The 22,072-nt window shown below is 42.1% G+C and overlaps 2 protein-coding genes across 6 annotated transcripts in view; one reads left to right on the forward strand and one right to left on the reverse strand.

Moving 5' to 3' along the window:
- The window catches only part of ABCA4 (ATP binding cassette subfamily A member 4), a 97,227-nt gene extending 82,568 nt beyond the window's left edge, over nucleotides 1-14,659 (forward strand). For both annotated transcript variants that reach the window (XM_081194921.1, XM_081194922.1), the window contains exons 32-50: nucleotides 1,469-1,563; nucleotides 2,544-2,576; nucleotides 2,833-2,938; nucleotides 3,056-3,130; nucleotides 3,880-4,049; nucleotides 4,749-4,926; nucleotides 6,051-6,166; nucleotides 7,152-7,299; nucleotides 7,796-7,919; nucleotides 8,456-8,585; nucleotides 8,767-8,887; nucleotides 9,506-9,568; nucleotides 9,663-9,769; nucleotides 10,227-10,368; nucleotides 10,880-11,014; nucleotides 12,141-12,244; nucleotides 12,994-13,086; nucleotides 13,211-13,460; nucleotides 14,330-14,659. In XM_081194921.1, the coding sequence (XP_081051047.1) occupies nucleotides 1,469-1,563; nucleotides 2,544-2,576; nucleotides 2,833-2,938; nucleotides 3,056-3,130; nucleotides 3,880-4,049; nucleotides 4,749-4,926; nucleotides 6,051-6,166; nucleotides 7,152-7,299; nucleotides 7,796-7,919; nucleotides 8,456-8,585; nucleotides 8,767-8,887; nucleotides 9,506-9,568; nucleotides 9,663-9,769; nucleotides 10,227-10,368; nucleotides 10,880-11,014; nucleotides 12,141-12,244; nucleotides 12,994-13,086; nucleotides 13,211-13,460; nucleotides 14,330-14,452 (2,313 nt within the window). In that variant the 3' untranslated portion in view covers nucleotides 14,453-14,659. The remainder of the gene's footprint in view (nucleotides 1-1,468; nucleotides 1,564-2,543; nucleotides 2,577-2,832; nucleotides 2,939-3,055; nucleotides 3,131-3,879; nucleotides 4,050-4,748; nucleotides 4,927-6,050; nucleotides 6,167-7,151; nucleotides 7,300-7,795; nucleotides 7,920-8,455; nucleotides 8,586-8,766; nucleotides 8,888-9,505; nucleotides 9,569-9,662; nucleotides 9,770-10,226; nucleotides 10,369-10,879; nucleotides 11,015-12,140; nucleotides 12,245-12,993; nucleotides 13,087-13,210; nucleotides 13,461-14,329) is intronic.
- The window catches only part of LOC308587413 (very-long-chain enoyl-CoA reductase-like), a 52,581-nt gene continuing 30,867 nt past the window's right edge, over nucleotides 359-22,072 (reverse strand). Inside the window, exons 12-16 of one of the 4 annotated variants that reach the window (XR_014008353.1) lie at nucleotides 21,949-21,994; nucleotides 17,526-17,638; nucleotides 17,107-17,129; nucleotides 12,451-12,587; nucleotides 359-703 (exon numbers count right to left, since the gene is read on the reverse strand). Coding sequence is in view for 2 of the 4 variants with exons in the window: in XM_081195062.1 (XP_081051188.1) it covers nucleotides 21,699-21,826; nucleotides 21,949-21,994 (174 nt within the window). In the remaining 2 variants the exon portion in view is untranslated. Of the gene's footprint in view, nucleotides 704-12,450; nucleotides 12,588-17,106; nucleotides 17,130-17,149; nucleotides 21,827-21,948; nucleotides 21,995-22,072 lie in introns of those variants that run through there. The other 3 variants (XR_014008352.1, XM_081195063.1, XM_081195062.1) reach the window with 3 other exon arrangements.

The raw sequence follows: 22,072 nt of genomic DNA on the forward strand, positions 1-22,072 counted from the left end.
CCGAGCAACGGGAGCTCACCCCGTCACGGGGATTCGAACCACCAACCTTCTGGTCGGCAAGTCCTAGGCTCTGTGGTTTAACCCACAGCACCACCCACGTCCCACATTTGTGTTACTTTCCATAATTTGCTTCACTTACTCAGTTTGTCAGTTGTAGTATTTGGCCAGCTTGGAAGGATTGCTATAGTGGAAATAAGCATGTGGGGATATGGGGAGCCACAGTAGAAGGGCAGCAGCTATGATATTTTTTAAAGTTTGAGACACTCCTTTGGGAACATTCTATAACCAAAAGCTCCCAAAAGAACCCAGTTTTGCACCAAATTCTACAGTACGCTACAAAACATATAGTGAAAACATATACAGAAAACCCTTTTAATATATGAAGGAGCGATTCACAAGCAAAATGTACATGGATTTTAAGGGAGTCCTGTTGAGTACCCTTATATAATTCTGGTTCAAATGTAACATTAAACCATGGTTATGACAACAAGCCATTGTGAGCCTCAGGTCTGTATCCAGCTGGCTCTTCTTATTTAGTTACACCTTGTGTAACAAGCTTATTGTGGATTTGCTTTTTGTGGAGTTGATCCAATGTGCTTGTGAAATGCAGCTTGGATCTGGGAGACCCGAGTTCAAATCCTATTCAGCTTTTGTGGGCTCACCTTCGGAGTATGTCCCAAGCTTTCTCCCTCAATGCCCTGATCTGTTAAAATAGAATAGAGATTTGCCTCTCACGATGGTTGTAAAGATAATTTAGAGAAGTAATATCACTTTTAATAGTTAAGCTGCAAGAGAGAGATTCATTTGTTAATAATCTTATTGGGCAACTGCCAAACTGAACATTGAGGTTTCATTATCTGCTTTTTTCCCAGAAAACAGGGCTGTGCAGAAAAACAATTTCACAACACTCTTCTTGAAATAGGTTGTTGGTCATATTTTGTTACTTTGAAAAAACCCTCATGCATAGTCTCATTTGTCTTCTAATGAAGGGTAGTGCTGCCACTCTGTGGTTAAATTCATATACTACGTGAATTTGCTAGCTGCTGAGTTGTTTCTTGTCTTTTAATTCCCCAAAGCTGTAATGACACTAGTTCGCAATCGAGAAGATTCATTGCTTGGGTTTTGAGTGTCATTTGCATTCATTTTTAGGGTGAGGTTTATCGAAGTTTACAAATATTTTGGTAGCCTTCAGTGAAACTTGCCTGGCTTTTGATTGCAAATCACTGGTATTTTATGTGATCTGAATTCAAGATATAGAAAAAGACCAGAAGTTCTTCTTGAAACTTCAAGTAGAGTCAGGGCAGTTCTATGGTTTCAGCAGAGGAGCCATTTCTCACTGTAAATCAAAATTAGCAATCACTGCTGTGTGACCTCTTTCTGTGCCTGCCTCTCTGAACTGCCAAATTCTAACCATGAGGGGTTTAATAGTTGTTTTCTTAATCCATTTGTCCTTTTCTTTGCCTTTTAGAGAGCTCAGCGTAGCACAGAAATTCTTCAGGATCTCACTCATCGAAATATTTCCGATTTCCTGGTGAAAACCTATCCCACCCTCATAAGAAGCAGGTTGGAAACTTTTTTTTACAAATCCACGGCAGCTTGTATAGACTGAGGCTCTGAACAATTACCTTGAAATGGTTTGAATAGTTTTGAATACCCAGCCCACTGTGCAGTTCTCCATTCGTTAGGACACTGAATAAAATAACTGTGGTTTATAATATCAGCCCCAACTATCAATCAGTGGTCAGGGTTGATGGGAGTTGTAGTCCAACTATATTTGGAGGCCCACAGCTTAACCATTGTGCAGAGCCAGGTGTGCAAGCAGCAAACCCATTGCTTCCAATTAACTTTGCTGCTCCTAACTCTGCACAAGATTGGGTTGTGAGGGCAAACTATATGTTATACACAAATATGTTTGTGTATAGCCACAGCAGCTTTGTTTTTGCTTTTTATTAAAAGCAGCTTTAGTGTTGTGATGCTCTTGCCACTGTTCCTGTTCAGCATCACAGCTTTTCAAGCTTTGTTATGCACAGTTAGGAATTGGAAGGGATCCCAGGGATCATCTAGTCCAACTCCCTGCAATGCAGGAATCTCAGCTAAGTCATCCTTGACAGATGGCCATCCAACGTCTGCACAGAAAAAGCATAGAACATAGGCTATCTCTGGGCAATCCATCTGTACCTGTACAGAAAGGTCAGATTAATGAGTGGTAGTCAGGAACAATGATAGAGGGTAAGATCACTCGCCATCCGAGTATGGATTAGACATTCTTGTGAAGTCACACTCAGCAGCATCCAATGAAGTACTTCCACTTGAGCAACGGAACTTCCCCTCCCTCTCCTCCCTGCCCGTGTCCTCCCCAAATCTGTGGGGAGATGAGGAGGGGAAATTCCATTGCAAAGCCAAATGTCCCTGCGCTTTGAAAATACTCTTACCGAAAATACTCTTATACAGCCCATTGTCCCCAGATATTTTATTCAGCAGTTCCCTGAATCTGAAAGAACCCAACTTTGTGTGGAATATAATATTTTCATTTTCTTTTGCAGCTTGAAGAGCAAATACTGGGTCAATGAGAAAAGGTAGGAAGGCACTGTAGGTTTTCTGTTGAATTTTGAAGCCTAAAGAATTTGCTAAAGCATAACAGATAGCATGATATGACTAACCTAGTCGTTATCTGGTTTATAATTATATTCCACGCTCAACATGGAGTAATGTACTTCTTTTCTGTAAGAAAGACACATTTATTCTTAAGGGAATGTTCAGTATATCAATCTATTCATAGACAGATGGGGTTCTCCATGACCAATTGATGGTCATGTCCTCTTTGTGTTTTAGATATGGAGGAATCTCCATTGGAGGAAAACTCCCAATACTGCATGTCACCGGAGAGCAGATTGTTGGTTTCCTGAGAGATCTTGGTCAGATGATGAACATAACAGGGGTAAGCAAGGATTGTTCTGATTTTATGTAATCATGAGCTCCCCCCACCCCATGTCTATAGGCATTAAAGTATGTTTACACTGCAGAAAAACTTAGCCCTTTGTTTTCTGCTATTTAGGGTGAAGCAACAATGGCTGCCTCGAAAGAAATGGCAAATTTTCTTAAGTACATGGAAACTGAATACAATATTAAGGTATTTTTTTATATTTAAGACTAAACCTTTCAATGTTTAGAAGCACTATATCAGGGATAGGGAACCTGTGTCCTTACCAATGATGTTGCATTTCAACTCCCATCTTCCTTGACCACCGGCCCTGCTGCCTGTGGCCGATGTAGTCCCAGCATCTGGAGGGCCACAGGTTTCCCATCCATGCACTATGGGATCCTGCAAAACCTAGGGCTTATCAACACTTCCTCTTGTCTCACTGCTTTCCCCTGGGGGGAAACTACTCTTTAATGCTCAGTCGGAGCAAATGGCAATTCGGGCTTCCTCCAGGTAGACATTTGCTCCAATTGAGCACTAAAGAGTGAGGTTTCCCTGGGAAAGGAGTGGGGAAAATGGAAAACCACTCGAACCCATTGCTTTCTAGGCACGGGACAAGAGGAGCCCCTGGTCAAAAATAGACAAGTTTTCCCTTTTCTGGCATTTAACATTCACACCTAAGGGAACAGTGGCTTTGTTGTATTACCTTAACTGAGAGGGAAGGAAGGAAGGAAGGGACCCTATTTAAGATATGAAAAGGTGTTTTTATTTGCTTTTTAGAGGGAAAGGCAAGCATGAAATTTTGGGACGAATGCCACCTGTTTCAAGACATATGAAGTACCACCCCAGCAAAGTTCTGAGATCTTGACCCATTTCCACTTATATAGCCAGGTGGTGAAATAAAGAAGAGGCAGAACTTGCCTTGCTCAAGTTGCTAATGAGCTATCTTCCTCTGCCAGGTGTGGTTTAACAACAAAGGCTGGCATGCCATGGTCAGTTTTCTCAACATAGCCAACAATGCAATCCTGAGAGCCAATCTGCAGACTGGCAAAGACCCTGAGGAATACGGCATAACTGCTATCAACCATCCACTGAACCTCACGAAGGAGCAGCTCTCTGAAGTCACTGTGTAAGCAAGAAAAGTTTGCTGTTATGTTTCCCTCCCTTCTTGCTAGCATGGGTTAGGGTTGGAATGTGCCTGTATGAAAGATAAAAATATTTATGATACTTTCACTAAGTATAGTGCAGAAATCAAGCTACTCTTTAATTTAGTTAGAACCTGTCATTTCATTTAGCAACAGGTTTAGGGTGAACAGAAGACAGGGTGCTTTCAGGTGGGAGTTTATTGTGGAATTGGTGCTGCTCATGTATGCAGGGGGGTTTTCCCGGTGTCATCAAATGCCAGCCCATACTTTTTTTTTTTACATTTAATCTATATTTCCTCTTACTTATTTAAAAATAATATGTTTTTCACCTAGATTCACTGCTGGTGTGGCAACCCAATGGCACATTTTCCAAATTATTTCTGGGTGGGCAGGTTTGTCACATATGTAGTGTCATTTCGATAGATGCTCTTGAACGCTATACCGCTACTTCTGTTTGTTCAATGGCGTGCATCCTAGCCACGTTGCTTCTGGCTGCTCAGATGATGTGAGGGGGCTTATATTCACCAACTGCCACATGCTTGGAGATGTAATCTTGTGAGAACTTGAGAGAACCTCAGTTCTGTGGTGACAGTACGTACATCGAGGTGTTGTTGTTGGTTTTTTAAACAATAATAATACAACTCTTGATCATTAGCTGTCCCCGTCTACTTTTCTCCCTGCAGGCTGACCACTTCGGTAGATGCTGTTGTTGCCATCTGTGTGATCTTTGCCATGTCTTTCATCCCAGCAAGCTTTGTCTTATACCTTATCCAAGAACGGATGACCAAAGCCAAGCACCTCCAGTTCGTCAGCGGTGTGAGGCCTTTTGTTTACTGGTTTACCAATTTCCTTTGGGACATTGTAAGTAGCCGATGGACATGATGTAAGAAAGTACAGAGGAAGCCCACACCTCAGTGGTAGTGCATGCAAAATGTTATAGGTTCAATCCCTGACATCTCCAGGTAGGGCTAAGATACACCTCTATTTGAAATCCTGGAGACCTGCTGCCAGCCAGTGTAGACAGTACTGAGCTAGATGGAGCAATCGCCCGACTTGTTATTAGGCAGCTCCTTATATATATATATATGTCACATATGTTGTTGAATGGACTCCAATGAGCCCAGTAAAATACTGTCATGCAGCCTTTCCACAAAACCTTGTTGCAGCAGACACCCAGCTCTTCCTAATCAGATAAAATCAGCCCAATCCATATCATATTATTTACCTTGAAGTGATGAATTTAAATTTTCATTGTGATTTATGCAGTTTTCTGATGTTGAATCGAATCACTGATTGCCCCAGCAATGTGCCACAAGACCCTTTACTGTAGGTGCCAGAGCCCATTCTAGCACTTATCCATATAAAAATGTTTTGCCCATTATGGACAGTGCAGCTAACCCCTGGCCTGGGAGCCTTAAGCCATTTTTTTCTGGGCCTCTAAGATGCTGCCAAGTTTGGTGGTGGTGGCAAAAAGGAGAATAAAAGCAGGCACAGTGCTGAAACAATTTGCCCTCTTCCTCATTCCTAAAGCCAGACATTTGATAAGGAGGTGATAACTCAGTTAGCTGATCTGCACTGACCAGCTGGGAATGGGGCCTGTGTGCATGTGAGAAGGGGTGTGGGGTTGCCACACCTCAAGGTTGGTCAAGGGTGAATGCAGCCCATCAGAGCAACAATGGTTAGCCAACCCTGATATGCACATACGTCTCTTCCTGCCACCTTCTTTTTAAAGAAGACCCAACAAAAATATTCCAAACTCAAGTATATAATATAATATAATATGCTGATTGATGGTGATGATTTTCTAGCTAAGGCCTATATTTCTGGGCAGCTTTCCTGTTTTACCAGGAGAATAATATACACAGTAGCATGCATCCTGGAAAATATTGGAACAGCTGGTGCAAAATTTGGTGATATGGCTCCAAATGATTTCCAGGTGTTTTATTTGTTTGTAATGAGTTTTCATTTTCTTCCCCCTGTGCCAGGTCAATTATGCAGTGAGTGCTGGCTTGGTAGTGGGAATATTCATTGGTTTCAAAAAGAAAGCATACACGTCCCCAAGTAACCTTCCCGCACTTATCGCATTGCTGCTTCTATATGGGTAAGTAATTTCATTAATTCTTAACAAGGCCAGACACATTCAAAATATGGGTATCTGTTGTATTGAGTAGGTGCTTGTTTCATTTATTTAAATACTTGCTTATACTTTTCAGAAACAAAGTCTCAAAGCGGCTTACAACCTATATTAAAAGCAAGGTCAAATATAAAACACAGATTCAAAGCGGCGTAATTTTTAAAAAAGTATTCTCTTAAAGTTGACATTAAGGATAAAAATCACCTGAAAAAATGCAATAAACTCCCACAAAACAGCATTGTTAGTAACTAGAAATAACTGTGATAGTAACACAATATGTTATGTGGAAATTCTTTGTTAGGCGAGTGTTTGCATACAAAGTCCATGATTTCCAATGGAATAAGGAGTATTTTCCTATGTGGGAATAAGTGTATTTTTGCATATCAAATGGGCAGATAGTGGGGGATCTGCAAATATATCCTTGGCTATCTTACACATCCAAGCCTCACTCTCAACCATACAGATAACTAATGCCAAGCCAACAAGTTATTAAAAGAGCAAATGTTGGATCTACAAAAATACATAGCAGGATCTAGCATAATTTACAACTCCTTCGCCCGCTCTTGGATGTGACAACCCAGACTCTCACTCAGGCAACCAAAACACAATTCCGATTACCACCCAATAATACATCACACACTGTCTCCTACCAGGTAATACATTCTGCAGTACAAAATTAAAGGGGAAGTGCCTTCATAGGGATCCCAAAAGGTCTGCACTGCACCAGCCTTCTTCTCTGAAGGCAAGTCAGTTAGCTACAGGTGATAATATACTTGTTCTCTGGAATCAACTGCCCGGCAGGGCACCCAGGAAGAGGGTGGCCAAGAAATGACCTCTTCCCTATCCCAGAACCTCTCACCACCAGCAAAATAAAAAAGCAGAGAAGGTCAGACATAGTTTGTTCACCAAGCAGATAATTTATTACCCCACTTTTTGCTGTTTTTGCATGCAGATGGGCCATAATTCCTATGATGTACCCATTGTCCTGCTTCTTCAGCGTCCCAAGCACTGCCTACGTTGCCTTGTCTTGCATTAACCTCTTCATTGGTATCAACAGTAGTGCCATTACATTTGTCCTGGAGCTCTTTGAGAACAACCCAGTGAGTGACTTTTTGTCATAGACATTATTGTGACAAGAGTACTGTACTTTTTAACCTATGATCCAGCAAGGGTATTTATGTGTGGATGTGTGCCAAGTCAGATATTGATAGAAACGGTTGCTGAAACTGCCACAAACTTTCGCTATCTATTGAGCCTCTCTGCTGTGGCCAGCGTAAGACGTTTAGAAATTCTAAAGGGGGGTTGGCAAAAAGGAGCATCCACTTTAATAGGTCCACTTTTCCTTTAATCCAGTAGCACTGGATAAAGGGGTGGGGGCATTCATCTGCCACCTAAATTTCCTATTTGGTACATCCCAATTGCACATCCTCATTTACACGGCAATTACTGCATCCTATTTCACTTGCCAATAAAAGCTAGTAAGGCAAATAATTGTTTAGCCTTTCATCCTAACTCCCAACGTTTTCTTAAATTATAAAGGAACTCTTGAGTAAATCTGAATAGCGCTAGCATATTGTGTATTTCTGTTTCTTGCAGGTTCTGCTGCAGTTCAATAAAACACTGAAAAATATCCTGTTAGTATTTCCTCATTTCTGCCTGGGTCGTGGACTCATTGACTTAGCTATGAACCAAGCTGTGACTGATGTATATGCTCGGTTTGGTAAGTATAGATGGAACGTGGAATTGTTCTGTTTTGCCCCACACCCAAGTAAGCTTTTGAACACAGAGCTGGCCCTTTCAGAACTTAATATACACCCTGGAGGGGTAGGGAGGGTGCAGAACTTTGACCCAGTTCACATTTAAAGGGCATACCTAATTTTCACTTTCCGAAAGAAAATGCCAATTAAAACACAGCCATACTTTGAAATTCCGAATTTAGTGAAAATAAAACAATGCGTCATCACATATTAGCCAAACTGCATACAAAATTGTGTGCATTTGGCTCTTCTAAAAATGATAGATTATTTTATTTCTCTGAGGCAGCATAACTGAGGTGGGCTGGGTTTTTGGGGAAGGTACCAGCATAGCATATTCATTAGGAGGAAACACCTAGAGAAATTGCAAAATAGTTCATTGATAATGGTAAAATAAAGTCCTTCTTTGTATTTGAAAACAATTACTTCAGTGGCTGCCAATGAAGCACATTGTATATTTTGGTAGTAATTCAGCTTGATTTTGGTTGGTTTCATCTCTAAGGGGAAGAACATGTCTTGAACCCGTTTCACTGGGATTTTGCTGGAAAAAACATGGTTGCCCTGGCGGTGCAGGGTGTCGTCTATTTTGTTCTGAATCTTCTGTCACAACATAGTTTCTTCTCTACAGGATGGTATGTTGGAAAACTCTTGGCCTGTAAAGGTCTCGTATGTATGAAATTAGTTACCGTAGTTTTAATGCATCTGCCTTCTAAAGTACTGTTCTGAGTGTGGGATGTGTGTTTCAATATGTATATGAAGGCTGCTCTTCACACCTGGACTGAATTATAAACTTGTTCTGTCTGGCTTCTTCAGGTTTGCCCAAAACACGATGGTGCCCGTTATGGATGAAGATGAGGATGTTGCAGAGGAAAGGCAACGAATCTTGAATGGAGGCAGCAGAATGGATATTTTGAAATTGCAAGAACTGACCAAGGTAATCTTCTTCCAGGCAGCGTTTCAAAAAGTGTGTTTGCTTTACTTTTATCTTGGAAATGGAAGACAGTATGCCCAGCATGAAACCTCTCTTTGGGGCTGGGGCATCCTGGACCCTTATTTCCTTGACTTTTGATCATCAGTCTGAAGCTGCTTGCATCCCTTGGAACATCTGGAATGTATTATTTTCCTTCCTGTTACTCCATTGTTGAAGATCTAACACATAACTGTAAAGCATCATTTTACTTTGCTTTCTGTTGACACTTCTTCTGAATCACTCCTTGCAACTTCCATTTATTGTACTTCATTATGAAAAATAGGAAGAATATTCTAAATGTGCAAACAAAAAGTCGATGTTTGCATAAAAAAAAATTCTTGATAACTTACTCACCTTGACATACTCATCAGCAAGACTGTTAAATTGTTAGAGACCATATGTATGCTTTTTGCAGTTTTTACCTAGACCTCTCTTATTTAACTTTGCTGATGGTATGCTCATTTCCATTATGTTGTACCCTCTTGTCCCTGTAAGCGGTAGATGCCAAGTTCCAATATATTCGTTTAGCTGTAGATTTCATAGAAGAGATTATTATTTTAAAAATTCCTCCTCTTATTCTAGATTTATGCAGGTAGACACACACCAGCAGTGGACAGACTCTGTGTTGGCATTCGTCCCGGAGAGGTGAGTTGTGAATCAACTTTGTAAAGCCTTTTGAAGTGATTCACTTTTATAACCTTCTGGAATTAACAAAGTGTGTGATTACTTTAAAATTCAGTGCTTCGGTCTCTTGGGCGTGAATGGAGCTGGCAAGACAACAACATTCAAAATGCTGACTGGAGACACTCAAGTAACATCTGGAGATGCTGTAGTTGCCGGTCACAGGTATGTCGTGAAAAATGCCAGAAGGCGTCAGCCCAGCCCAGTGAACGATGAAATTATTTATTTAGGAAAATTTACATGCCGCTTGATTGTAGGAATAAAAACACCCTGTAATTTGAGTAACTGTCATTGCACTGCCAGTTAGCAATATTTCCCTGTTCTGTGGCTGAGGGCAGGAGAAAAAGTCACACACACACACACACACACACACACACGTATTATGTTTTTGGTGGCTGGAGAGGGAAGTAGGCTCACTCAACACCTCCGGCTCCTACAAGATGCACGTGGCCTGAGGTGAGCTTGTTTTAGTTTCTTTCCCCTATCCTACATGGCAGGAATGGAATAAAATTGGATATATTGTGAATAGCTCACTGTATGTTAGCATGCATTTCTACTTAACTACATGGTAACTCCTGTTCTGTGCACTTTATCTTATAACGGTGGGTTTTTTTTCCTTCAGCATATTGACTCACATTTTTGATGTTCATCAAAACATGGGCTACTGCCCACAGTTCGATGCGATTGATGACCTGCTCACGGGGAGAGAGCACTTGCGTCTTTATGCCAATCTGCGTGGTGTCCCAGCAGCAGAAGTTGAGAAGGTAAGGACAAATTCTTCCTCAACGTTTATTATTTTTTAAAAGTATGATGCTTTAAAAAACAACCACCATGATTTCTGATCAGTCAAGGGTTGTTTATATATTCTTTGAACTTCATCCTAAGATATCCAGGCCCAAAAGGCAGTTACGTATGTTGTTAGATCTCTGGGCGGCTCTTTGATGTCCATGCATATTCTTATCTATGTTGCGGTACAGATATGCATTCACCCCTGTGAAAATTGCAGGTAGCCAGTCTGGCTAGTCACGCCACCTTGCTGCTGTTATTTCCACGTGCCAACCTTGCACCTGGTAAAATAATTCTGCAAATCCATCCTGCCAATCTGCAGAGTTTTCTTGTATTACCAATGCATAAGAAGAGTTCTGTGTGGATTCTGGAGAAGTAACCCAATAACTGCATTCCTTAATAGACTCTGCTCCCATCATGGACTGGATTGAGCCCATTGTGTTTTAAGTAACTACCAGTCCTTTGACCTCCTTTATCCCTTCTCCACAGGTTGCAGAGTGGGGAATTCAGAAGCTTGGTCTCCTGATGTATGCAGATCAGTTGGCAGGCACATACAGCGGTGGGAACAAGCGCAAACTCTCCACTGCCATTGCGCTGATAGGCTGCCCTCCTTTAGTCCTGCTGGTAAGTCACTTTGCGGCAAGGAGGCCAGGTAAAAAGTAGCCTCTTTAGATGAAGGCAATTCTGTAAGGTTGTGGAAAACTCCAGTTGGACACCGTGTGGTGTGCAAATTACCGTATTTTTTGCCCTATAGGACGCACTTTTTCCCCTCCAAAAATGAAGGGGAAATGTGTGTGCGTCCTATGGGGCGAATGCAGGCTTTCGCTGAAGCCTGGAGAGCAAGAGGGGTCGGTGCGCACTGACCCCTCTCGCTCTCCAGGCTTCAGGAGATCCCCAGCACCAGCCCCACAAGGTTGGGGGACAGAGGGAGGCGGAACGCCGCCATCCCGCTGTCTCCCGAAGTGGTTTGGAGGCTGAGGGCGGGGAGACCCCGCCGCCAGCCCCGCAAGCTCCGGGGACAGCTGGGAGGTGCAGTGCGTCTCCCCGCTGTCCCCGGACCTGATCTGAAGGCGGGCGGCGGGGAGAAGAGCGCTTCTCCCCGCTGCCGGCCCCACAAGCGCCTGGGGGAAAAATAATTTTTCCCCCTTTATTTCCCCCAAAAAAACTTGATGCGTCCTATGGGCCGGTGCGTCCTATGGGGCGAAAAATACGGTATTTTACTTCTAAAAGTAAAATTCTATGTCACCATGTCATAAAGTATCAGGACGGTACACAACACACTATTAAAAACACCAATTTCTCTGAGAAACACCCCAAACAGTGCCAAACTCCAATTTTGTTTTCTTGCCTGGTGTGGTTCTTTGCAAAATTTAGTGCCCTGATTTTCTTGCTGTCCTCTGCTGAACCACTTCAAATGGTGTTTCTGATATTTTTGGAAGGTTAAGTCGCACTTTCCCCCCAAATTAAATTTGGGGGCATGTTTCATCCTAACACCTGAAAAAGTGCATTTTTTAGAATGTGTGAGAGTAAGAATACTAAAATGCAAACCTGAGCCTTGCAGGAGTATGAAAAATAAAATAAAAAGGTGTATCTGTCCTTCTCTCACTGAGCTCCACATAGCACTAACAAAGCTCCTGTTCCAGGCTGGCTGGAGCCCTTAGCAGGAAATGCTGTTGGGTTACGTATAGGGCATATGCTGCAGTATTTTGTTCAGGGTACCCACATCATTATTATCATCCACATCTCACAGGATGAGCCAACTACAGGAATGGACCCTCAGTCCCGACGCTTCTTATGGAACTCAATTGTCAGTGTGATCAGAGACGGAAGAGCTGTGGTCCTTACGTCACACAGGTAATACAAACCTCCCCATGTAAAATCAGTATGGGAATCTAACACCCTTTAAAAAAAAATACTTGCTGCTGTTGTAAACCTTCAGAGAAAGCATGTGATACAGTACTCATAGCAATGTACTACTTCAGTTTGCAGGTGGAAATCTACCATTTCCCCTATCATAGAAAAAGACCACACATTTGGAAAGTTAAAAATGGTTTACTTACAAACTCTCTGAAGGTCCAGTTCATGTGCTTTTCCATACAGCAGTCAGAAAATGCAGGTAGCGGTCTAAGCTTGGAGCAACCTCTTTTCAGACCTCTTTACATACTGGAGTTCATGTGGCAGACTGACGGAAACAAGACTTTCCCCCCAAGTGGACAAAGCAACTTAGTTAAGCCTGGCAGAACAGCTTACTATGGCATTAACCTCTTCATGAATTAATTAAACTTAAGTGTGTTGGTTATACAGGCACTCCCCATTAGCATGGGGGTTGCGTTCCAAGGCACCGTGCATGTCAGTCGGCCCCCTTGAGGTGCTGAAACCAGCACATGTGCCGTGAATGCGCATGAATGGGGAGTTGCCTGTATGAGGCTGGTTATCCCACAGATGTCAGAGGCTCTCTCTAGACCCCTATCAGCAGCAAGCCTGCAATAACGGCTGAGCATCCTGACAAAGTTACAATGCAATGGAGCATTTACTGGCTGGGGGTCAACATGAGTAAGTGGGACTACAGGCCTTTTTTACATCAAGCTTTCTCTCTTTACAAGCATGGAAGAATGTGAGGCGCTCTGCACACGTCTAGCCATCATGGTTAAGGGAACCTTCAAATGCCTGGGCACCATCCAACATCTCAAGTACAAGTAAGCTGATGATTCATGTCTTATGTTTATTCATTGATTTAGTGTAATTTAGTGTAGTTGATGGATGAATATTATTTACTGGGGTAGTAAATCCGTCACTTCATATACCATGGGTATTTCACAGATACGGAGATGGATACATTATCAGCATGAAAATAAAGGCCTCTAAACCCGGACTGCCTCCAGACCTGAGCCTAGCTGAACACTTCATAGAAGTGAACTTCCCTGGCAGCATACAAAGGGAAAAACACCATAACATGCTCCAGTACCAGATATGCGCCTACTCACTGGCCAAGATCTTCCGGCTGATTCTCTCTAACAAGGACAACCTGAATATTGAAGAATACTCTGTCACACAAACCACCCTGGATCAGGTAAGAAAAAAATATGCTAAAAATGGGGGGGGGCCTAACTCAACAAATGCAAGCCCTCCGCCACTTAGGGAACCCCCCCCCCCCAATGCCTAGTATGTTTTAGTAACAGGCAATTCTTTCTAAAAGGCTGTGTGATTAAGTGAGGAAAGTGTTGATTTAAAGAGGAGATAATGGTGGTCAGTCATTTTCAGTAGAACTAAGCTTTGCAGACCAATTATACTAATTAAGGTGATGCACTTGTCATAAGAATGGCCTTCACTTCACAAGACATGGCTCTTCCTTTGAAGAACAAAAAGATCCATTTCTTTCTCACAAAAACCCTTACATGTATTTAACGTGTGCTTTTTGAAAGTTCTTGTTAGTAAGAAGCAGGCTTATTTCTGCACACGTATGAGAATTGCCTTGTCAATCACGCCACGTCTCGTGACTTTTGCCAGGTCAGCCTGTGCATGAGTCTAATTGGAGGAGGAGAGCTTATTTCCTCTATGTTTCTCTAAAGCAACATCTGGTTGGCCACATGTTATTTGTTTTCCAATGGAATGGCCAATTCTTGTGTTGCCATCTTCCTAACCTTGTTTAGGGATGCACACAAAGAAGGGCCTCAGATGGTGATTGCAGTTCATGTGGGAAAGACAGGTCCTTGGGTCCTGACCTTACGAGGTACTGGGCTTAGCCACCAGTCCTGATCTAGAAAACTGCATGCATGAGATGAACATCTGGGGGGGATGGACGTGGAGAGATCTTTCCAAGGTCAACACTGGAGTCATGAATCACCTCTGTTCCTGATATTGTCATGGACATTCTGGATTTCCCTACTTCCTTCTAGCAAGTGCAGTTCTGATTATGCATTTCCCGGTTTCCTTCCACAGGTTTTTGTCAACTTTGCTAAACAACAGATGGAGGATGAGGAAATTCATCTCCACCCTCGTGCAGCGGGAGCTAGTAGAGAGGTGAAGGTGACCCCCGCTTTCTATCGCAAGACAACTGCATAGAGAAGTTCTGCCACAGGTGAAGCAAACTCCGCAAGAGCTGGGCCCCAGGCCAGAGCAGAGTGCTACAAATCCTGAATAAGCTTCTCACCAGCACAGGTTTTAGCCCCCTTTCAGTGGTTTCCCTGCATCTTTGGAACTCGTCTGCAAAGGAAGTATGTATGAATGGATCCATCTTCGTTAAGCTTTTACAGAACAACAAAAAAACCACCTTTGCTTTTCAGTCTTTTTTACTATAAGTGTTGTGCTGGGCTTTTAAAGCAGTTTTTAGTATTATAAATGGGTTGATTTGTATGTATTTTAAGCATTTTTTAAATATTGCGTTAACATTTGACAGCTGCCTGTGGAGGGCTCTGCCCTGTGAAGCTGCATGTGCATTTCTTAAATAATGTTTTTTAGCAAGGTAGAATGTAACATTAGGAACTGTAGCTTGGCACAGTGATGGCATCAAATGAGTAGATACTATGTTTAGTCAAAATCACTTGTGTGTTCGTAATATTTATTTTTTTTAAGCCCAAGGATGCATGTGCTTTGCTTCCTAGTTTCATTCTGAACCAAAAAGAGAAACAAGCACACATGTTTATTTAAAGTCTCTATTGTTCTGTGGCATTAATGTTCTGGGTCAAATCTAGACTTGACAGCAGTCAAGCACAAGATGGGCTGTCTCTGCAAGCAACAGAATCACAAAATTTTATGGATGAACAGGAAATATTTGGTCTCTCACGACCTTCTTTAAATTAGTGACTCACTTTTACTAGATTAGTTTTAAGTTGGAATATTCCCCTCAGCTGTTGACAGTTCATTTTCAACTCTTGATACTACTTAACTCCCACTTAAAACCTAATTAAAATGGGGGAGTTCACAGTTGTGCCATTTTTCCCACCATGAAAATCTTAACAGATGGAGATTGGATTTAGCCCAACCATAGCTTGTAGTTGTATGCAGCTCTTAGTGAAGTCAACAGGAAACCATCTAGAAGAGATTCCCCAAAGGTGCTATTGATTTTTGACATCTTTTTTAAAAAGGATTTATGTCTTAGGTATTGCATTAGCTGAGGTTTGATTCAAGATGCTCTAATCTCAAGATCAATAACCTTTTAGTATTGTTTTCTATGTTTTAGTACTATAACCACTGTGGGGCTCTGTTGAAGGTAAAACTTTTCAAATAATAAATAGCTTTGTTTAATTCAGTTATGGTATTAGAGAGTAGCTGCCAGAAAGTGGGTTTTGGGTGTTTTTTTTGGGGGGGGGATCTCTTTCAACCACACAGGCATCACACTTTTTTGAGTGACTACACTGGGTGTTAAAAAATCCACACACACCCAATGAGAAGTAACTTACACAATTAGGGCTGGGCGACGTTAGACTTTCAACATCACAATGTATCACCAGCTGAACATTGTGATTTGGTGATGTACTGCGAGGCTAAAACAAGCTGCATTGGCCCCAGCCCACGAGGTGCCGGGTGAAACTTTCACCCCAGTGCCTCGCCAGGCTGGGGCCAATGCAACTGGCTGCTGCCTGCTGCTCAGCTGGGGGGTGGAAAGGCTCCCCCACCCCAGCTGAGAAAGCTCAATGTCTCTGTTGCGGGGCAGGCAGCTGTGTGCCCCTGAACAGAGAAGTTTTAAAGGAGTCCCCCCTGCCCGCCTCTGGCTCGTGCAAGCCGGAGGCAAGGGCTCCGTTACACTTGAGGGAGCTGCCTTTGCAGGCAAGGGTGAGCTACTTCTTCCTCCTGGGAAGGAGGCAGCTTGCCCACCCCTCATAGATGGAGCAAGCACTGCCAACCTGACAGGCTCAGTTTGTAGCGTTTCCTCCATCTTTGAAGATCTCTCAGCTGGGGAGTGGGAGCACTTTAAGAGAGCACCCAAACCATCGCCGGCTCCGTAAAACTGCTAGGCTGAGGCAAGGGCAGCTGCATGCTCCTCAGCTGAGCAGTTTCAAGAAGTGGAGGGAGGAACAAACTGTATTGGTGCCTTGCTGATGGTGCTTGTTTCTCCCTCGGCAGTGGTATCACTGGCGAAACCACCGCTTCTCCCTTGGCACACTGGGCGTTGGTAGCAGAGGGACTCTGGAGCGGAGGCGATTTCACCAGTGATACACCGCTGAGTGAAACCGCCATCCCACTCTGCCCCTCATACCAGTCCTGGGCGATATATTGATATATACATGACTGCCACTCCCAGCAATAACTACACCACAGATGGGTGACTCAAGAGGCAAAGACCTAAAAGCGCTCTCCAAATACTGGAAGGGCTAGCATGAAGAGGAGACTGAAGAGCTGCTCTGATGGCAGAACTAGGGAGTATGTTTCAGTTGACTATTAGGCGATACATAAAATTAAGTGCAGTTCAACCATGGAATTAGTTGCAGAGGATGGACTGCTATCTGTTGGGAAGGTCTAGCTCAGGGTTTCCTGTACTGAGAATCAGGACAGACAATGCTATAATTCCAACATAGCTTTGAATAAAGAAACAAACTTGTAGCAGATCCTGAAAGTCATTAAATGTGATTTGCATTTCTCAGATGTAATTTGCTGTATAACAAACATTTACATATTGTCTGTGTGAAAAGAAACAAGAGGTTTTTTATCTTATCATGGATGCATTTTTTAAACTTGAAAAAGATTGGGTATTAAAGAAATATTAAAACTTCACTCACCAGCTGCAATGTGTCTTCTATTGCTATAATTAACTGGACAGAATTCAAAATATAAGTTTGAATTTATTGCATATTCTCTTTACAAATTGTTGCAAAAATTTATGTACATTTCTAGAGGAATAAACTTCATCAAGAAACAGTCAGAGTCCCTTTGCTGATAGTCTTAAAATTAAGTTCTTAAAACTTTGTAACATAATGTCTTATTCATTTACTGATTTAATTTGCACGGAGCCTTCTTAAAATGCATTGAACACAAAATAAGGAAAAATATTTTCCACATTTCCTTGTATTTTGGTATATATGAAGAGCAACTCGAGGACCACACCTCCATATTTCCTTTTGGCAATATGGGACCACTGGTTAGGCTATGACCCTTTGACAAAGGCAGGGATGGAGATTTAGGAAGTTTTCGTTCCTACCTTTGATGAAGATAGTCACAGTTTCCTTGGGCTCCCATGATTTTACTCCTTTTTTTCCTCTTGACACTTTCTTCATTTTCTCTTCTGATTTACTTTATTCTTCTTCTGCTTACCTTCATTTTCAAATTTAAAACAACTTTTAAAAAATAGCTTTTCCCTTTCCTGCTACCTTTTGTACCCCCACTGACTTTCTCTGGAGCCACCAGTAAAGAGCTCTGCACACTATCATTCAAGGTCTTACTCTGCAGGCAGATGTGACTGCCACAAGGAATATCTGAACTTAACACCTACTGGTGGTCCAACGCCCCTGCATATTCCACAAAGACAAAGACATCCTCCATACTGATCCTGCCTAATGTCCTTTCCAAACTCCACCTACAGCAGGAACTGATACTACGTAGATTTCTCCCCAATCCATACTACCCTCTTGAAAAGGCCTGGCATTCCTTAGACCAGAGCTTTCCAAACTTTTCACGTTGGTGACACACTTTTTAGACATGCATCATTTTGCAACACAGTAATTCAGTTTTACTAGCAAATCAGTGGGCTGTCTGCTCCCTTTCCAGCAACACACAGTTTGGAAAGCTCTGCCTTAAGATGTAGGCAGGGTACTTAAGGTCTATATAACCCATACCAAAGTGCTTTGGCAATCATTCCACCATTTTATGTTAGGTAGAAAAATCACCCCAAACACATGATGCTGATGGATTTGCACCTGCGTTACCACGGCATATGAGGCGCAAAGGCTACCTGTCCCTGCACATTCCCCTGGGGCAGCAGACAGCCTGGTGGCATACTTCACAAATGCCTCCCTACTGAAAATCTGCAGGGCAGCCACCTGAGCATCTCCCAGTACCTTTACCATACACTAAGACAAGACACCTGGGTGTCAGCTGACACTGCCATTGGCCAGAGGGTCCTCCAACAAGCCTGCCCGCAGTGGTACCCACCCTAGTTGGGAGAGCTTTGGTATGTCCCAACCAGTAGTGCCATGCTGGCAAAAGGAAATAGTACGATTGGTACATACCTGAATAGTAGATTTGTGTTGCCAGCGCGAGACCCCACCTTATAATGGCCTGCCACATTGTTGAATAGTTCAGACAGTTAGGAAAAGTTCTTGTTCCATAGGAATTCAGCTTTATTACTGTATGTTATTTGCTTATTAACTGATGAGACTCCATGGACTACTTGTGCTTAGTGAGTCTGCAATGCTGAGGACAAAGGAGCCATCTATTTCCTAAATCTTCACTCCCTCCTTCGTCAAAGGGGCAAAGCCATAGCCCATAGTCCTGTGCTGGCAACACAAATCTACTCTTCAAGTTAAGTACCAATTGTTCTGCTTACATTTGCAAGTACATGGGCAACCCACTCCTATGCATGTCTACTTGAAAGGAAGCATCCCTGAGCCTACTATGATAATAACAATGGGGGCCAATTCAATTCACTTTGCATTTAAAGCCAAATTTACGCTTTCCAAAACTATGAGTACCAGAACATAGCCACCCTTAGAAATTCACACTTATCCAAATTTTGTGATGCAATTCTCCAACCAACCAATGTTTACAAAAATGCATATAGTAGTTAAAAGTGTACATAAAAATGAATATTAGTGAAAATAACGTTAAAAATGCATTATATTAAGGAGACATTGCTTGCAAAAATGTGTGCATTAGTCAAAACGGCATACAAAAATGTGTTTTCTAGCAGAAATTCATATTAAAATGCTGAAGCACTTTCAGGAGGATATTTTCTAACAGAAAATTCACAAAATGCTGCATAAATGTGGAGGACCGAATTTAAGACTACAATCATGAGAAACAGAGAACCAAGACTAACTGATTTGCTATCCCTACTCTCAAGTAAGCATGCACCAGGGTATAGCATGAAGTGTTTTCCGAGAATGAGAAATGCAAGTAGAATAATCACATGATAGCCTTGTTGGTATTGCATCACTTCAGACTGCAGGGTGGTGAATGTTTGAATGCTTCTTCCATTTAACAGGACACCCTAAATGTAATAATTTAAAATATTTCTGGACCACTTTTAAGGTTAAAACCCTGTCAAGTCAACTTACTAAATAAAAACCAATACAAAAATAACCACAATTAATAAATAAAAAAGAGCTTATCCAAAACATAGCATCAAGTCCCAAAATATTAAAATCTAATACAAAATACAACTATCAGCCATCCAGTAAGACAACAAGAGCATGCTAAATAGGGCAAGAGACACACAAGCACCCTTTTCCCTTCATGTTCAAGTTTTATATAAATCTGGGAGTTTCTTGCAATGGAAACATTCAAATAGGCAACTCTCACCTTGCAGTCTGAATGGTTCATTCCCAACAGGTCTGTTTCAAATGATTATTCTGAACATTTAAACTATGTTGTTCTCATTCCCAATGCTCTCTCTCTCTGTGTGTGTGTACTACTTTCATTCACATTGTAAAAGTATTTCCCACAGCAAATGCTTGATTTGAAGCAGCCCACAGTGCTTTCTATGCCTCAGCTTTGAAGCACAATTCGTCCAGAGATTGGGCAGTTCCAGGCTGTTGCTATTTCAAGTTGGGATTCAATCACATACTGGGGAAATCAGGTTGCACAATTAGAGCGGATTTGGAGCTCTTTCACAACAACCCCACTTTCTCCCAAAGTCAGACTTTTTTGCAATAAGGAAAGTGAAGGGAAACACACCAGAAAGAATGGGAAAACAATAATAATTGCTTTGATGCAACATCATCTAACCTCCCTGGAAACAAATCAGGATGAACACTCAATAAACATATCATCCGAAATTGCCCTCCCTCAAAACATATCTGTTTGTGGAATTCCAGACTGTTTCACACCCAATTCTCATGCTTCCTTTTTGCCACAGGGCCTGGCCCAGATTTTACAGAAAGTGTATTCTTTCAGCAACAGTGGATAATACCTTTGCCAAAGAGTTAGCTCTGAACACCCTTCATGGCTAAAGATGACAACATGGGGATTGGGGGAGAAGATAAAACCAATAATGAATCCCACAAATTTTAAAAATACATGAAGATGTTGGTGGAGTAGGAATGCTGAAAATAATGCCAATGTATTTCACATTTGGCAACCAATGTGCCCCTTTGGTTCCATATAGTACGAATCAAAAGTAGTAGACGAATCAAAAAAGCCCAGAACACAATGAGCTATGGTTGCTCATTTACCAGAAGTAATTTATTTACTACGGTGGACGATGAAGCCACTGGATTGGGTAATTGCCTCACCACGTTACCAAGGAGCTAAGAATTGTGGGAGGTAGGTGAAACATCTCTGCATCTTCCATAAGTAGTGCTGGGCACAGATTGTACCTTCATGCCGAAAGTACTTTTGAGATTCCATGTCCAACAGGAATCAATTCTTCTCACTTTCTGTCCTAATCCAATGCACCCTAGGGGAAAGGCCTGGCATTCCTTAGGCGTTCATCGGGCACTAAAGCTGTACATTCATTGAACACAAGAAATTAGAACAACGGACTCCTTGTTTGTGTCCTTCCACCCTTCATCTCTGTGGAGGAGGGTTTCAAGTTCCACCCTTGCCAGATGGATACGGGCTTGCATTTCCGTAGCTTATGAATCCCTCAAGCTGCCCCAGCCAACGCATCTATTTTCTCATTCAACCAGATCAGCATCCACTTCAGCGGCCTTCACCGCTAATGCTCCGCTGCTTGATATTTGTAAGGAAGCTACTTGGTCTTCCTCAAGTAACTTCGCCAGGCATTACAAGCTGGACCAATTATCGTCAGCTGATGCAGCATTTGGTCACACAGTTCTTCATCGGGTACTTTGACCAGCTCAACTGCAGTTGGGGATAGCTGTGGTACATCCCAATCCAGCAACTTTATTGTCCACAGTAGTAAATAGTGACTGATCTTACCTGAAGAGCAGATGTACTACCCATGTACTATCTGAAACCAAAGGGCGCATTGGTTGCCAGATGTGAAACCCCCCCCCCAGCTCTCCAACCCCACTATGTAGATTTTGAGCCCATGGAATTCCACACTAGATAGTAATTTCTGCATGCTCTTGGGAAACCTTGCCTAAATTATCTTCATACCCTAACTTATTTTCTTTGCCTGTGGTTGTGTCTATACAGCCTCATCCACTTTGTTTCTGATAATTTAATTTCAAAAAACCCAACAACCCTGTTCTTACAGTAAGAAAGGAATGATAGACATTCTAAGACTAGGATAATCCTTAAACTCTCGTATATAGGTGGAGTGTTTATCTTTTGCCCAGACTGACATCTGAATGAAACAAAGAAAGGTGAAGAGTCCCACTGCAAGAGAGAGAAAGAGAAAGAGAGAAAGAGAAAAGAGAGAGAGAGAGAGAGGTCAACGTTTATGAAATATTGTAGCTGGAATATTAGCCCAAAATTTTCAAACCAAGAATCTTATTCACCTGGAACGCATTGAGTCATGATAGTAAAACCAATCCATGTCCCCAGCTGTAATGGTGAAGAAAATGCAAAACTATTTCACACAATAAAAACTGCTAAAACAACCTAGTCCCCTTTTTTAAAAAT

This window comes from Podarcis bocagei (assembly GCF_964188305.1).
Source record: "Podarcis bocagei genome assembly, chromosome: 5".
Lineage (NCBI taxonomy): Eukaryota > Metazoa > Chordata > Lepidosauria > Squamata > Lacertidae > Podarcis > Podarcis bocagei.